General features: G+C 37.7%; 1 protein-coding gene across 1 annotated transcript; it reads right to left on the bottom strand.

The window, feature by feature from the left end:
• Positions 1-56: 56 nt before the first annotated feature.
• Positions 57-13,901, bottom strand: sgk3 (serum/glucocorticoid regulated kinase family member 3). Its single transcript, XM_008396247.2, has 17 exons — positions 13,646-13,901; positions 8,341-8,521; positions 8,046-8,129; positions 7,843-7,915; positions 7,667-7,742; positions 6,760-6,835; positions 6,533-6,582; positions 6,375-6,432; positions 5,587-5,670; positions 5,370-5,501; positions 4,809-4,921; positions 3,211-3,247; positions 2,800-2,886; positions 2,528-2,623; positions 2,233-2,388; positions 1,190-1,279; positions 57-854 (listed from the first exon to the last, which is right to left on the bottom strand). The coding sequence occupies exons 2-17, from the start codon at positions 8,434-8,436 to the stop codon at positions 684-686; spliced, it is 1,479 nt and encodes a 492-aa protein (XP_008394469.1). The 5' UTR covers positions 8,437-8,521; positions 13,646-13,901; the 3' UTR covers positions 57-683.
• Positions 13,902-15,444: the final 1,543 nt, after the last annotated feature.

Genomic DNA, 15,444 nt, shown 5'->3' with positions numbered 1-15,444 from the left:
CATATACACTAAATAATATTACATCAGCAGCTAAAAATACTAATCAACACACAATATAAACTTTTGCCTTTGGTTTTTTTAATCATTACTGCAGAAGTACAGGTCAGCTGAAGTATTGTGAATTTCTAATTATATGAACAGATGTGTTGAAGGAAATAAAAAACATTCCAGTAGAAAAGAAAAAAAAAGGAAACTGTTAGGCAACTGAACTAGCATGACAAAAACCAAACATGCTTACAATCCATTTGTTCCCCAAGTAGAACCTCCATACAACAAGCATTTGTTTATTATTATATAAGAATATGGACAAACTCGATAGGATCTTTCTTTGTAAGTACAGTGAACTGTTCAAGTTTTCAAACGCCTGCTTATTGATTTTATTTCAGGGATCATTTTAAGGCTCATTTTTAGAAAAGACCTGAAATCACATTACCAAATGAGGACATTAGCTGAATTCTAAAATATAGCATCTGTTATATATATTCATATAAATACAAAACAGGTAAAATATAAAGGCTTTCTTCCAATCAAAATCTGTTTTAAATGCAGGTTATTCTCTGTTGGTTGCTTTGGCTTCACAGGACAAATAAACCTCTTTGTTCTAACTTTTTTCCCTTTAGTCAAAAAACAAAGAAGAAAAATTACAATTGTTAAGGCAAATGAGGAACCCCTCTGGGGACGTTTCACTGGAATGAATCATCAGAAGGCGGGGCGTAAGAAAAGCCCAAAAAGGCATCGTCAGCCTCCATAACGCTGGCGTTGACAATGGAGTGTTCTTTAGTCCAGCAGATGGAGTTGGGAACCATCTCCTCCGTGAACTCGGGATCAAAGTTTGCGATATCGCTGGAACAGCTCTGTCAAAACATTCAGAAAATTGCATGGCTCAAAACAACAAAATACATGCAGTAGGTGTAATGACAGACAGTGGAAAAAAGTGTCTCAGAAATGTTAAGTTACATTTTAAATGCAATGATGGAAAAATGTGTCCTGTAAGATGCATTGCATTATGAAATGCACAACTCTGCCTGAGCATAGGAACTTTTTGCTCAACTAATTTTAAGTAAGCATATGATATTGATTACTTCTATACTGAAAACATATTGTTCTAAAAATGTAATCCTTACATGGGATTGCCAAAGTTGCATAAAATTGACAAGACAGTCAAGGCAAATGTAAATAACATATTTACCACATTAGGTGTAAATGGAGGTGGGATCTTTTTCTCTTCAAGATCCTTCCAGTTTATTGATAAGAAGAAACCGTGTGTTTTGATCTCATTCTGAAAAGAAAAAAAAAGACATAAACCAGATCATGACTTTCTATTGGTCAGAGGGTTCCTACACATTTGTGAGGTTGACATTTCATACTTTTCCAAACTCACATTTTTAGACCTGCCTCTTTTTCTTGTCTAAATAGGAAGGCTTATAAGGGACGGACGATGGATGGAAGGATGCAAGGATTGAAGGAACAAAGGAACTGAAGGACAGAAGGAAGATGAGAACAAAGGTAGGAATGGAGGACTGAAAAAAAGAAAACAACGAAACAAAAAAGGAAGGCAAGCATTTGGATGGATGGTTGAAAAATGGATAGAAAGACAGCTTTTAGACAACAGGAAAAGAAATAGAAATATTTCCATACTCCCCCCCCAAACTCTCTGGGAATAATTTAAATCAAATTCTATCCTTTTCCAAAATGTGCAGAAACTCTGTTCCCAGATCAGCCAGCAGAGGGAGCTAAGAACTAAAACAAAAAACTGGCTTAAAAAAAAATCATTCATACCCCTTTAATTGCTTTGTAGGTTTTGTCTCATTGCAGCAACAAACTTCAGAGTTTATATTGGGCCTGTCAGTTACGGTGAGGGGTCATCATGTGTTGGTAGGTTCACACTTGTGCTAATAGCTCATCTTTAACAAAATCTGCTTTAGTTTCTCCACAAGTTGACCTGTGACCTGCTTGGTGGTTCCTATACAGGCATTTTCTGAAGGTAATTGGTTGTCCTGGATTTTATTTAGAGGTATCAGATTTAAGGAAGCTGAATCCAACAGCACGTCCTATTTTTCAGATTTTTATTTGTGAAAAACAAAACTTTTAAAAATATTTATACGCCAATTCTGTTGGTATTTCACATAAAATACCAAAGCACACAATGCAATATCATACGTTGACGTTTGTGGTCATAGGATGGAAATCTGAAAAAGTTTAGGTAAAAAGAAAATGTGAATCAACACTCACAAAGTCGTCTCTGGAGCCCAGTCTCTGTGTGCGATCTTTCTCCAGCAGACTCTGAAGGAGAGACCAGGCTGTGCTGGAAGCTCCAGGGCGCATTGCTAGCGGTTTGTGGAGAATGTTGTCATACATCTCATGTGTGTCCCTGCTGTAAAATGGAGGCTAGAGCATAAAAAAACCCCCAAAAAACAAATGAACAGCGTTAGCATGCCTGACTCATTGTGATGATTCAACAGTTTGTGAAGACCGTGAATATAAATTTTCCCGTGTGAATGATCGAAACAACAGAGGAGAAACTCACTAAACCAAAGAGCATTTCATACAGCACAGATCCCAGACACCACCAGTCCACGGTGTTGTCGTACGGCTGCTTCCTCAGGACTTCTGGAGCCAAATACTGAAGAGCAAAAACACAAATATGACATTTAATTTGATATTTTGTTTTAGTTGACAATGTTTGTGCGGATGCTATCCATTTTCCCTGTCAAAAAGCAACTTAAGTAAATCATTCTTATGTGTTCAATCCAAAGCTTCTGTCAAGGTTGCAGGATATGTAGCAAACATTCACGCTACCTCAGGAGTTCCACAAAATGTAGAGGTGGTATCTGTCTGGGAAATGCCCTCTTTGCACAATCCAAAGTCAGTCAGCACGATATGTCCCTTCAAAGATAAGACGCGGACACTTTTAGACAACGTGCCAAACAAGCACCTCATTATCCCCAGACACTGAGGTCTCCATTGTTGCCAGGAATGCTGCCAGTAAAGTAACCCCGTCAGTCCCATTCACCGTTTCCTCGCAGGACACAGTAAGACCTAATCCAATCACATGCATCACCTCCAGCTGGAAATTACAAGACAGGGTGCACAAATTCCTAGAAAACTGGAGTACGAACGCTGAGCATGTTAAAAAAAAACAACAAAAAAAACCTGTCCAATAGAACGACATGCAGGGCATAAATGAAAAGTTAAAACAGAAACACTCACCTCATGGTCAAGCAGGATATTTTCTGGCTTTAAGTCTCTGGAGGAAAAATAATAATAATAATAATAATAACAAATAATTCTTATTAGAAATCAAATGTCTGCTTGAAATGTAAATATTTTTAAATCAAGCTTGGTCTGCTAAACACGGTCTAAAGTTGGAATATGGACTCGAAAAACACTTGAGCGCTAGCTGTCTTCTGTCTGGGCACCAGGTCAGGCTGTTATCTACACATCTGAGAGCTGATTTTGCATCTTTTTGAGATAATAATAAAGGGAGTACATGTGTTATTTTTTAATTAAAATGCCTTCGTTGTGAGAACAGAAGAGAAATAAGAAGATATAGACCAACCAGAATAAACTTCATGTGCCACATACAACATGACGATGCACAAAATATGCTAATAGATGAATGGTGTCACCTGCCAACATTAAAACCGTTTACATAGCTGTTCATATTGGGATAGTGGACTTAGTTCATTCAAATAATCATCTCTTTACATCAATTAACTCAACAGAAATAGTTTATAACTTAACTAGAGTAAAAGCATTCATACCTCTTGACCTATTCCACATTTTGTCATGTTAAAAACACAAACTCCAATGTATTTTATCGGGATTTTGCACAATGAACCAACACAAAAGTCGTCTTTTGATTTTAAATTCAGTTCAACTGAGTTTGTCTGAAACTGAATCGTTCTTCTCAAAGTAGCTCAAGTTCTGTTACGGTGAATGGAGAGCATTGGTAAACATCAACATTTAAGCATTGCAGCAGATTCTCAATTAAATTAGGTCTAAACTGAACAACATGGATGCATTTTAATATAAAATCATCCTGGCTGTATGTTTAGGGTCGTTGTCCTGGTGAAAAGTGAACGTTTGTCCCAGTCTTCAGCCAGAACTGCCTCGTCTTTAGCTTCATGCTTCTTCCAATTAAACATGATTAACTCCCCTGTTTCTGCTGAACAATAGCATCCCCAGAGCATGATGCCTCCAAGACCTTGCTTTAAGGTGGGGGATAGTGAGTTATTCTTGCTACTCTTCCATGAAAGCCAGATTTGAAGAATGTGCAACCAATTGTGGTGTAAACAGATTTACCCATCCTGAGCAGTGGCTCTCTGCAGCTCCTTCAGAAGTGGAGCTCCTTGGCTGCTTCTTTCCTTTTCTAGCCTGACTGGTTTAGATCGACGACAAGCTCTCGGTAGGTTTATCAACATCTTTGCATTTCGGATTAGCCAGGACTTTATCTTTGACATGTCGGCTGCCCTTCTTGGTCTTTAAGATGCTGTTTGTTCTCTAAAAAAAGCTCTAAAGCGTCGCAGAACAGCTGTATTTACACTGACAGTCAACTGGTTGTCTATATTTTATTTAAAAGCTTATAAGTAATAGGGACTAAATGCCATTGCATGCTAGACCTTTCATATTTTCATTAGGAAATCCCATTTCATGTCTTCTGCTCTTCAGCTATGCCTTAACTTGTGTTGGTCTTTCACATAAACTCGCAACAAAACAACTGAGTAAGTCAATTGACAATATTGTTTTAGTACATTTACAAAATGTCACAAAAACCTTAACCCTAGACAAAGCCTGGTTCGGCATACCTGTAAACAATGTAGAGAGAATGCAGATATCCGAGCGCACTTGCCATTTCGGCAATGTAGAACTTCGCTCTGGACTCTGGAAATGTCCGTTCTCTTTGAAGATGAAAGAAAAGCTGAAACGAGAACGTTCCAGTGAATGTTCCCGGGAACACAGCAACATACAGGTGTTTTTTTTGTTTTAAATTTAAATTCAGATTGAAAATGCAGTGATTTAACACAACATCTGAAAAGATGGTGTGCCTGCAGAGATGCAGGCTGCCGTTAGTCATTCTCACAGTCACAAATCGCAACTTAAAAAAAAAAGACTGCGAATCACACTTGACATCTATCTCCGGAGGACGTCACACTCAAAAAGTCAAAAAGTCATTTTTTTGAGTAATGCCGTAATTTCTGAGAAGAATTTCAAACATGCAGATGTTTGAGCCAGAAAATAACCGCTCCAAGGTTATTCCAATCAAAGCTGCTCAGTGGTTCTATCCTGTATTACTTCATTCCACGGCTGAATCATGAGAGTCAGTCTTGTGCGCGTGCCTCATTCCCTCCTAAACTGAAACAACTCACTTCTCCTCCATTGACGAAATCCAAGACGAAGTACAACTTGTCTGTGGTCTGAAAGGAATAGTGAAGCCCGACCAGAAAGGGGTGTTTCACATTCTTCAGCAGGACGTTGCGCTCTGCCATGATGTGTTTTTGCTGATTGGAAGGATAATTCAGAGGGAGGGTTACAACACGACACCACCAACGCGCTCATGAGATCGTCGGCGATTTGAAACGTTACCTCTTTCCTATTGAGAATGACCTTTTTTTGTAAAACTTTGACTGCATAATATTTTCCATCATGTCTCCGTTTCGCAAGGAAAACCTGTGTCGCAAGGAAACAAAGCAAGTTAGATGTTGCACTCAGAGGTAACCATAGTAATTCCCGAACTGATTCTCACTTCCTGAATGGAAAGGCCAACAGATGCAGAACTAAAACTTAGTTGTTCCTCAGCACAAAACTGAAACAATTTTCATTTAAATAAACTTTAACACATAGGTGCCTCAAAATAGTACTAAAAAAAACAAAACGTGTCACTCAACATGTAGTCTAACATTTCAGGGTATTTTATTGGGATCATAAAGTAGTCCAAAGCAAAGCACTGTCTAAGTAGTGAAGTGAAAGAAAACTGTTTTTGACATATTCTTATAAAACATAAATCTAAAAATTGTGGCATGCTTTGCATTCAGCCCCCTTGACTCTGATACCTCTAAATAAACTCCAGTTCAACCCATCGCCTTCAGAGGTCCTTCTGTTCACTAACTCTGAACAATGAGAGGCATTTCTAGCACTGGATTATACTTGGTGGTATCAGACTAAAAGATGCCACACACACAATTTAACATTTACTAATTAGGTAACTTTTCAGGCAATACACATTCCTAGATTTTAAAGGGGAGTCAATACATAATAGTAGGATACGTTTCGCTGAAGATTTTGGTTTCACGTGACAAAATGTAAAAAAGTTAAAAGTGTACGAACACTTTTGAAAGGATTGCATATGTCCCAATATCGCAGGGTTCTCCTACCTTTCCAAAACTCCCCTTTCCTATAACTTTTAAAAAGTCGAAGTCTGTAGGCTTTGCCCTGGAAGACAAAGATACAACATTAATGTTTGTCACTACTGCATGGAGGACCAAAGGGAACAAATGTTTCACACAAAAATCAGCCAAAGAAGGACACTCACTGTGGATTTCCAGAGGGTCCCAGGTTAATATTTCTGGAGGTAGAGCTGTTCTGTTAAACACCAGACAAACATTATCTACATTAACTACCAGGACATAACTAACCAAGGAGGAGAGCTGCAACAGAACCCACACACTTTTAACAAACATGTTGAGATTCAATCAGGCTAAACCAGGATGTTTTAGAAGCAAACATTTCATACATCTGTTCACAGGAGTCTTCGCTTACTTTATCATCCTCGTCCTCGGAGGCATCTGAAAGGTGGTGCTTCCTGTCCATTAGAAGAAAGCTCCTTACATCTGGACTGTCGTGTTTAGTTTGGAACAAAGAAATTAATAAAACATCAGTAAGAATCTCTAGACAAAGCAGAACTGAATAATAAAACTGTAATACTAAATGTTGGTTCAATAAATTTTATATCAGAGTTAAAAAAAAAATATATATATATATATATATATATATATATATATAAATGTTAGCAGTGTACACAGGAGAAAATAAATATTTAATTTGAATAGACTGTAGATTCATTTTAAATGAGCAGCGATCATATCAAGCAAAAATCCAATCCAGTGTTAGAAAATAATTTGCACATCATTTAGTGCAATACATATTTACGTAAAATATCGGGAAACCAGTAAGATGTCTCCTAATTGGTCAAAACGATTGCAAACATTGTTGTTTTCGTTTTCATAAAGAAAAAAAAAACATTTCAACAAATGTCAATAGAAAATATGAACCACAAAAAGAAAACGCCTTCAAAAGTAAAAATTTAATTATCTGTAAAGTAAAACAGACAGGAAGAAGGAGCTTCAGCTCAGCTGAGTTGATCCACTTCCTTTCTAATGATCAACCTGACTCCAATGAAAAAGATTGAGCATTTCCATCCACAGGAGTAGCTACTGTTTGACAAGTGTTTAGTCTTGTCCAAGTTGGAGGAGAAGATGGAATGAAAGAAACTTATTTGTGCTTTACATGAATTAAAGGTCAGGAGAATCTGTAATTGTAAAACTCAATTTTAGGTTTGATCTGGAGTTTTGCCTGGTACTCCATCTCTCCACATCACAATATATCCACCATTTAAAAAATGTTGTCATCAAATTATTATTTTCTCCAATATATTTGCAGCACTTACTGGCTGGAAAGCTGAGGATTTGTGACAATCCGCTTGATGAACTCATGCAGCCCCGCTCTTCTTTGCTTGATGAATTCTGTAAGTAAGGATGCATGTTTGAACAGAAACAGCAAAATACACACAAAATGCATCAATCTGATTATTATTAGAGATTTCATTTATTAGCACTCACTCACCTGGGTCAAAATTGTCCCCAAATATCCTTTTTGCTGGTATTTTCAGGTTCATAGATGGAAACTGTTTTCTTAACTGAGTTGGAAAGAAAAACATAAACAGTCTACAGTTAGCATCGCTGCTATCGTCACAAAATGCAAACAATTCAATCAAAGACTCCAATTTACGGAGTATCACATTTATTTTTGGAGAAAATTAGACTCACTGTGTTATATAGTTTATCAAACTCTGCGTATCGCCTGAAGACAAACCACTCATGTCTTCCAACAGACACCATCACTTTGTAAACCTGAAAAAAAAAAAAAAACGGAAAAGATTTTCAGATGAACAAATGGCAGACCCTAAACCACAAAGATCCACTTTGACATTTCCAATTAAAAACTATATATATATATATATATATATATATATATATATATATATATATATGTGTGTGTGTGTGTGTGTGTGTGTGTGTGTGTGTGTGTGTGTGTGTGAATGGAAACATGGAAACAACGCACTGTGTAGCGCTTCTTCTTGTCCCTCTGCTCATTGTGGCAGGGAATGCTGACATTGGGGAAATTGGGCTGCTCCTCCATCTTGGGGTCTGTCAGCATTCAGAGGCACCGAGTCGTAAAGTAATGAGCTCTCCTGGGTAAGACTTCAAGTGTGCAAGTGGCCAACCCTCATGCTGAGACTTTGCTGCATAGAAGAAAAGAGAATAGACCACTCTGAAATTCAGGAAGTGAAACCTGTGTTCATCTGATCTCTAAACATGTCAGCATGTTGCGTCTGCTGAGTCCCAGTTGGTCGAAAGAAGGCTTTGGAAACTGAAATCAGTTTGATTTTTCATTCAGTCATCATCTTGCTGCTGCTGTTGTTAGGTATGTCTCCTGTGCATGTGCATGCTTGCCCTGTTAGATTTTAGATTTTGTTTTAAACAGCAAAAGATCCCTTATGTACAAAATTAAAGGAAAAAAAAACATTCAACATTTTGTACTTTTAAAATGACAAACGTCGGCATCTTTCATTGAAGAAACTGAGGTTTTTCCATTCAAAATTGTGAACATTTGTAAACAGCAGTTTCCTAGTCTTGCCACTGACTCTGAGTTGGATTTAGGTCTGGACTTTAACTAGGCCGTTCAAATAGACGGATATTTCATTGCAGCTCTCTTCACTTTACAGTTATGCTCTACTTTGTAATGTGTGAGCCACATAAAAATCCCAATAAAAATAATGTTTTGTTTTTTTTACGGTTTTGGTATACTGCTTATGCTTGAGGGATTTTTTTAAAGATAATCACAATAAAAGTCCTATTTAATTTTTAATATTGCATTTTTTACTAATCTTCAGGTCATCTCAGCAATCCTTTTTTAGATGACCATCTCATTTATGCATTTCTTTTCCTGTTAGTCAAATAGGCGCTCTGAGTTTTTGCCTGCTCATAAGTCAAAGACTCAAAGTAATCTGCTGGCCTTCTTTACACAGACACTCTTTGAGCCAATAATAATAATAATAATAATAATAATAATAAATGAGCTGCTTGTACTATTTGATGACTTGGATCAATTGGAGTGTACGTGCAATTGAATTGAATTTACCACAACTAAAGCGCCACTACGTACAGTGAAATACTTTAGAAATTATGGTAGAGATAAGTTTGAGATATTTTAAGGTCAGATTGTGAGCATTTTCAGTTTTTCAGCTGTTAAAAATGCAATTTATCTACTGCTTGCTTAACGTTTAGCCCGTATTAGAAACAGCCTGGGCCAGCGGTCCTTTCAGTTTCTTGAGGAAGAACAACATGAGCCCCACACTGGTGGCAACAAATGAGTCGCTGAGCTCGTTATGGCAGACGAATGTTTAACCCACTCCTTCCTCAGCTAAAGCCTATAGTTCCCTCCACGTTTTCACAGCTAATGTATAATTGTAGTTTATTTTGTTGTCCTCTTTGCATATGGCAGAGAGGTCAGAGTCCATTTCTGAAAACCTCCCTCCACTGTCACTCACTCATCCCACGCTGTCGCCCACACGCCTCTCACACATGTGGCCTCTGATACACTCATCTGTTAAATACAATGCCTCGTTAAACCCTTTGAACCCTTGAACTTTTTCGCACCGTTTCTCGCTACAACCCCTTTCAATGCGATTCCAGTAAAATCAAATCTCACTGAGATTAGCGGCCATCTATTTGTTAAACAGAGACTGCAGTCAAAAACGCACGGATCTCTGAAGACCTGACCACTGTTAAGCATGTTAATGGCAGGATCATGCTGTGGAGATGAACAGGAATAGTTTGTCAGTTATTTCTACTCCACATTTATACCTAGTTTCAACACGGCTCAGCAGTTAGCACGTAAAATCTAACTTAAATACGTTTGGGTGTGTTCCTGACATAAAATGTGAAATGTATGAATACATTTGCCAAGCACTATAAAGCTCATTGTGGATGTGTAATAAACTTTTGAGTCCTGAATTGTTACAGTTAGGCCTCCCAACGTTATTCATACCAAGAAGTTTGTTTCAATGAGATGGGCATCTTTCTAAAAATGCCAAAACAACGGATGAGCCGATGCAAAACATTGATATTACGTCTAACTAGCCTAACTCCAGAGTGGTGTGAATAATTAGTCTCCAGAAAAAAAAGAAAAAGAAAAAAAAACACACAGGAGGAAAAGCAGCTCTGCATAATGACAGGACATGTCTAATTAGATTTTGGCCGTACTGTAGACTCCTAGCACTGTGCAATCTAACCAAAGAAGAACATCCTCCGAGTTATATAACGTCTACGCCGCAACAAAGCCTTTTGTCAACAGCTCTGACTTGTCCATTGTTTGATGTCAGTGAGGTCAGCCCCAGTTTGTTTAGTAGTTTTTGTCCAAGGAAAAAAAAAAACCTCCCTGCTGATTGCCCAGAACACACGGAAAGTCTTTGTGTTTACGTTCTCTCCCTCTCTCAGAACGTTCCTGAACACATCCTGAAGGTAAATGTCTTTAAACGGTCCCAGTCCACTGCCTCTCCATCCAGAACTGCTAAACCCTGGCTTTTAGTTTCACTTTGACTCACGTTTGTGTACACAAAACAGATGTGTGATATTTTAAGTATCTTTCCCTTGAACGCTGAGCTTCTACACAGGACAGAGATTCAGCTGAAGCGGGCAAGCCGACGCTGTTTTGTGTTATGAAACCCTTTAAGTTTATGCAACAGAGGCTGGTAACGCAAAAAAAAAAAACATAAAAAGGTTGGCACTTCACTGGACTGGTTCACATCTGCTCCCGTTTTCATGGTGAAATGGCTCTGAACACATGGGTAGGACCCGCTTTTTAACATTCCAGAAATCCTACCGTCTCAGATAACCTGAGATTGTGCCCTGTGTAACTTATATAAATTTGATCCATCGGCACAAACACTCCCAAACTACTGAAAACAAATTCTCAGAGGGTAAATGACGGCAAACAAGGAAACGGATCAGGTTGTTCGAACCACATTTCTTCAAGCTCTCCATGAGTTAAGTTGTGGTGACAGGCTCAACAGGCTACAACAGAGAATCAGAAATAGCACCAGTGAATACCCCGCGGAGACGTTAAAGGTATTTTCTGTATCGCACATGTCGAGGAATTTGAGCCACAAAACCGAAGCCGAGGAGACAGTAGGGTTGGAGGCCTGACATGAATGCTCGGCGAGGCATGTGGCTTCGGATAAACAAAGCAGCGAGCGAGCAAGCTGAGCAGAATTGAGGGAGGAACCTGTTGCATGTTCAGGATGAAAACCTGTTTCAGAAAATAAACAAAGGATTACCACTTAACGTTTTTTTATTTTTCAAACCGTCATTGACAAGAACCCAAAGCCGACTGGCTGGGTTAAAAAGCCTTCGTGTTTAAGGGATGACAATTATTACTACGTTCTCGTGTTAGAATCTAATTAAAATGCAGCAGAGACAGATCTCTGTTAGAGGAAGTGCAGCTGGGCGGCTTGCCTGGCATGAACTCGGTCAACCGTGATGCAAGCAGCCATCCTCTCCATTAACGTCGATCCTGAACCTGAAGCTACGCCTCGGTAAATACCAACAGGCTGCGCCAGGTGATGACGGCTCGCTTTGTGCGCCGGCAATCAAAGATCCGAAACAGAAATCAGGTTCCAGGGAGATAATTTAACTTCTCCTCAGCGCAGCTAGTTTGTAATTATTTAACGGTGTGCAAAATTATTCATATGCCTCGAACTTTTCACCCCATTTGTGAGGTTTCAACCACAAACTACTGTGTTTTCTACTGGAATTTGAATAATTTGACAAATCAAAATTAACAGAAAAAATATGGCAGAGCATGGTATATTAGTATTCAGCCCCCTTTATTCTGATGCACTTAAATAAAAGATAGAAAACAGTAAATAGTTGTAGATGTACAAATGTATCTGTTAATGGGCGTCTGGAACTACATCACGTGTCGATTTTTGTTTTTTCATTTAATTAAAATATAGCTTAGATTCACAAATACTGATTAAAAAAAACCTTTATCAAAATTGATTTTTGTTTTTTTTATATATATATTTTACATCTGAACATTGGGTTGAAATATTGAATTGAGTTCATTCAAATATTGATTTATACTTCTGAGATGGATCAATAACCACATCCACTTTTCTCAGAGCAAATCACAGTGGTTTATTGATTTTATTTACTGATAGAATTGGGTCACTTTTTTTTTTCTTTCTTCTAATCAGACCTCAACTTGGATTAATTGAAATTGTGGCAACTCTTCCTGTTTTGCAACCATCTGTTAAAATCAAGGAATAAGGAGTGAGGATCCATAAAAACTTGAAAAACAAAGAGGGCAGATTTCTAATAACAAGTAAACGAAAATGAAACGACAGAGAAATTGCAGGTGTAAAGGGACAGATAATCAGAGGAAGAGTATTTTCACCTGACGTGTAAGTATTTAAAGGGGAGGTGCTGTGGTCTGAATACACAAATACTGAGCTTTCACTAAAACAGCACTGCATACCCTCCTGCACACACCTTCTGCATAGATAATGTGATGATGGGCACGTCATTACCTGGAGGGAAAAATTGATCAACTAAATACAGGCAAATTATGGATGTTTGCAGGAGTCATCCATCCACCTGTGCTTGAACGGACCTTTGTGTAGGTAATTTCCCAATCTAGAGTATTCTGGTTTGTGGTTATAAAGGTAAACAAAAGAGCTGTGAATAGTTTTACAAGGCTGACACAGCTGCATCAACATTCTTAGCAGGGAGCCATGTTGCTGGTTTATACATCTAAAACACAATCTGCACAGTCAGAGGATGTGGCACATTTCTAAAGCAATCAGCTACTCCAGCTTTATTGTAAGAGACTTGTTTGGCAGGGCCGTAGTATCTTTCACTTGTTCCTAGTGCTTAATTTTAAATCTAAACACACATCACGTGTATTAGAGGAAAAAGTCTCTCCAGCAGAAATCAGGGGAGGGAAAATGAGCCAGCGAAGGGAGGAGCTGACCACACACAGAAAGACGGACAGAGAAAACGAAGACATGCAGTAGATGAGAGATTCAACAGGCTGCAGTAAGATTTCGTGTGTATAACAACCCATTCAGAAAAAATCTCATGATCCACGGAGGGCTGTCAAAGCTAGACAAAAAAAGCAGCTAATTCGGCCGCTTTTCCATTGTTTGAGTCCGTTAAAATACTCAGTTTTGTCATGTAATGTAATATTTCGAAGCTGTACGATTACATAAAGTAGCAGTAAACACTGTTACCTCACAAGAGTTAGCCGAAACTAAGCTCTGAAAACTAGAGCAAGGTAACTGTTGAACGTGAACATCACGTACCTTACAGTATTTTGATGCTGCGTCCGTTTCTCCTTTTTTTTTGTCAATGGTGATGTTTAGAACTGAAGCCTTTAAAATGTCCGAACAGGTGACATTTGTCCGTGAGACAAGAGGCTAAAGCTCCTCGAAGGACTCTTAAACCAAAGGTGTGTTTTGGTGGTTGTCCATGAACGCCTCACAAATGAGAGAAGCAGGAAACATCGGGCTTTTCCTGCAGCAGAAAGTTCCAATGAAATTAGTCACGGGAGCGCGCAACGACAGCCTCTACTACAAACAGGCAGCGACTGGACATCCGGTGAGGTTTTTCAAAATAAAATCAGGAATTCTTTCTCGAGTTACTTTTGTGCCTTCTCCATATTTAAATATCTACGTTCAAATGTATTCCTGCTTCAAGAAATTTACTAACAAACTTAGACAGGTATAACTATTAAAAACTAGAAGTGGGATCTGATTAAAAATTTAAATCGAGTTAACTGTCTGTATTATTAATCGCACTTAATTGCATTTTAACCAAAAACTAAATATCGACAAAATAAGCTAAATTTCCAATTTTTAATAAAACTTCTTTTGGTGCTGAATTATTGGATAAATGAGCTAAACAGCAACGATATTTATTGTTTTTAATCTGTTATTTAGGTAATCATCAGATTGGTGCAAAGTGTTTTAGCACCCATTCAGCTTTCTGTTTCGGGAACCTCGAATCATTCGTGTACCGTCTTTGAAAGAAGTGTATGTATCCTATATATGTATGAGACCGAGTCTCATATATTATTTTAAGTAAGATTTCAATGACAAATAACTTTTGCACATCGATTTGCTTCTTCCCGTTTCTTACTTTAGTACATTTTCAGTGGACGGAAATAACTTAAAGTTTTATTTTCGGCTCCCATGTTAGTTAATTTCCGCTCTCCACTTCTAAGAAGCGCAACATTGGCAGAAGTTTTGCAGGAACGAATAGTGTCACCTACAGGCAGAAAGGTGGCATGACATGCTATAATTTTTTAAAAATAGAATAAGTAAACTAATAAATAAATAAATAAATAAAATGTATAATAATAATAATAATAATAATAAACGTACAGATTTTAATGTCTAACAATTTATTTAAACAAAAACGATGAGTAAGATTAATTAATGGACTATGAACTAAAAATAATTATGCAATATATGATATATTTATATAGAAGAGTTAATTTCATTCGAACATCGCTTACAACATTATAATCTTTAGGCTCACTGCAACACAAAATCAATTGTTCAGCTGACTTTTTGTTGTTAAATTGTTAACTACTTATTTAATACGTTATCTATTTTTAAAATTATTTATGCTGTTTATAAAACTGTGAACAAAATAAAAACAACAACAGCAAAAGTGTTTTAAAGAGAAAATTGTCGTCAGGAAACAAACATCCAGAATATCCAAACTCTAAGCATGTGTCCACACGATGGCAGCAAAACACAAGTTGCAAGACTGACACCGCAGAACATTCATTGAGGGACTAATGGTTCTCAAACTTTTTTCTAACATGTACCACCTCAGTAAATACCACGTTTCCAAGCACCACCCAACTGACAGACATTAGTAAGTAATTGCATCTTGTTTGAAGGATCAGTTGGAATTATGCGTTCCTTTTTACTCAGAAGCTGAAATTACCAAGTTCAAATTCGGAAAAATTAACTTAGGTTTCTGGACACTGTAATTGTGAGTTGAAAAGACTGATATTTCTCACACCCCTGACATGAAAATCCAACATGGCTGCCTTGCTAACAAATGCTTTAATAGCAACCATAGCAAAACA

Source organism: Poecilia reticulata, chromosome 20, assembly GCF_904066995.2.
Source record: "Poecilia reticulata chromosome 20, P_reticulata-male-v2, whole genome shotgun sequence".
NCBI classification, from domain to species: Eukaryota; Metazoa; Chordata; class Actinopteri; order Cyprinodontiformes; family Poeciliidae; genus Poecilia; species Poecilia reticulata.
The sequence above is the reverse complement of the archived record's forward strand: the minus strand, read 5'-3'. Positions and strand labels throughout refer to the sequence as shown.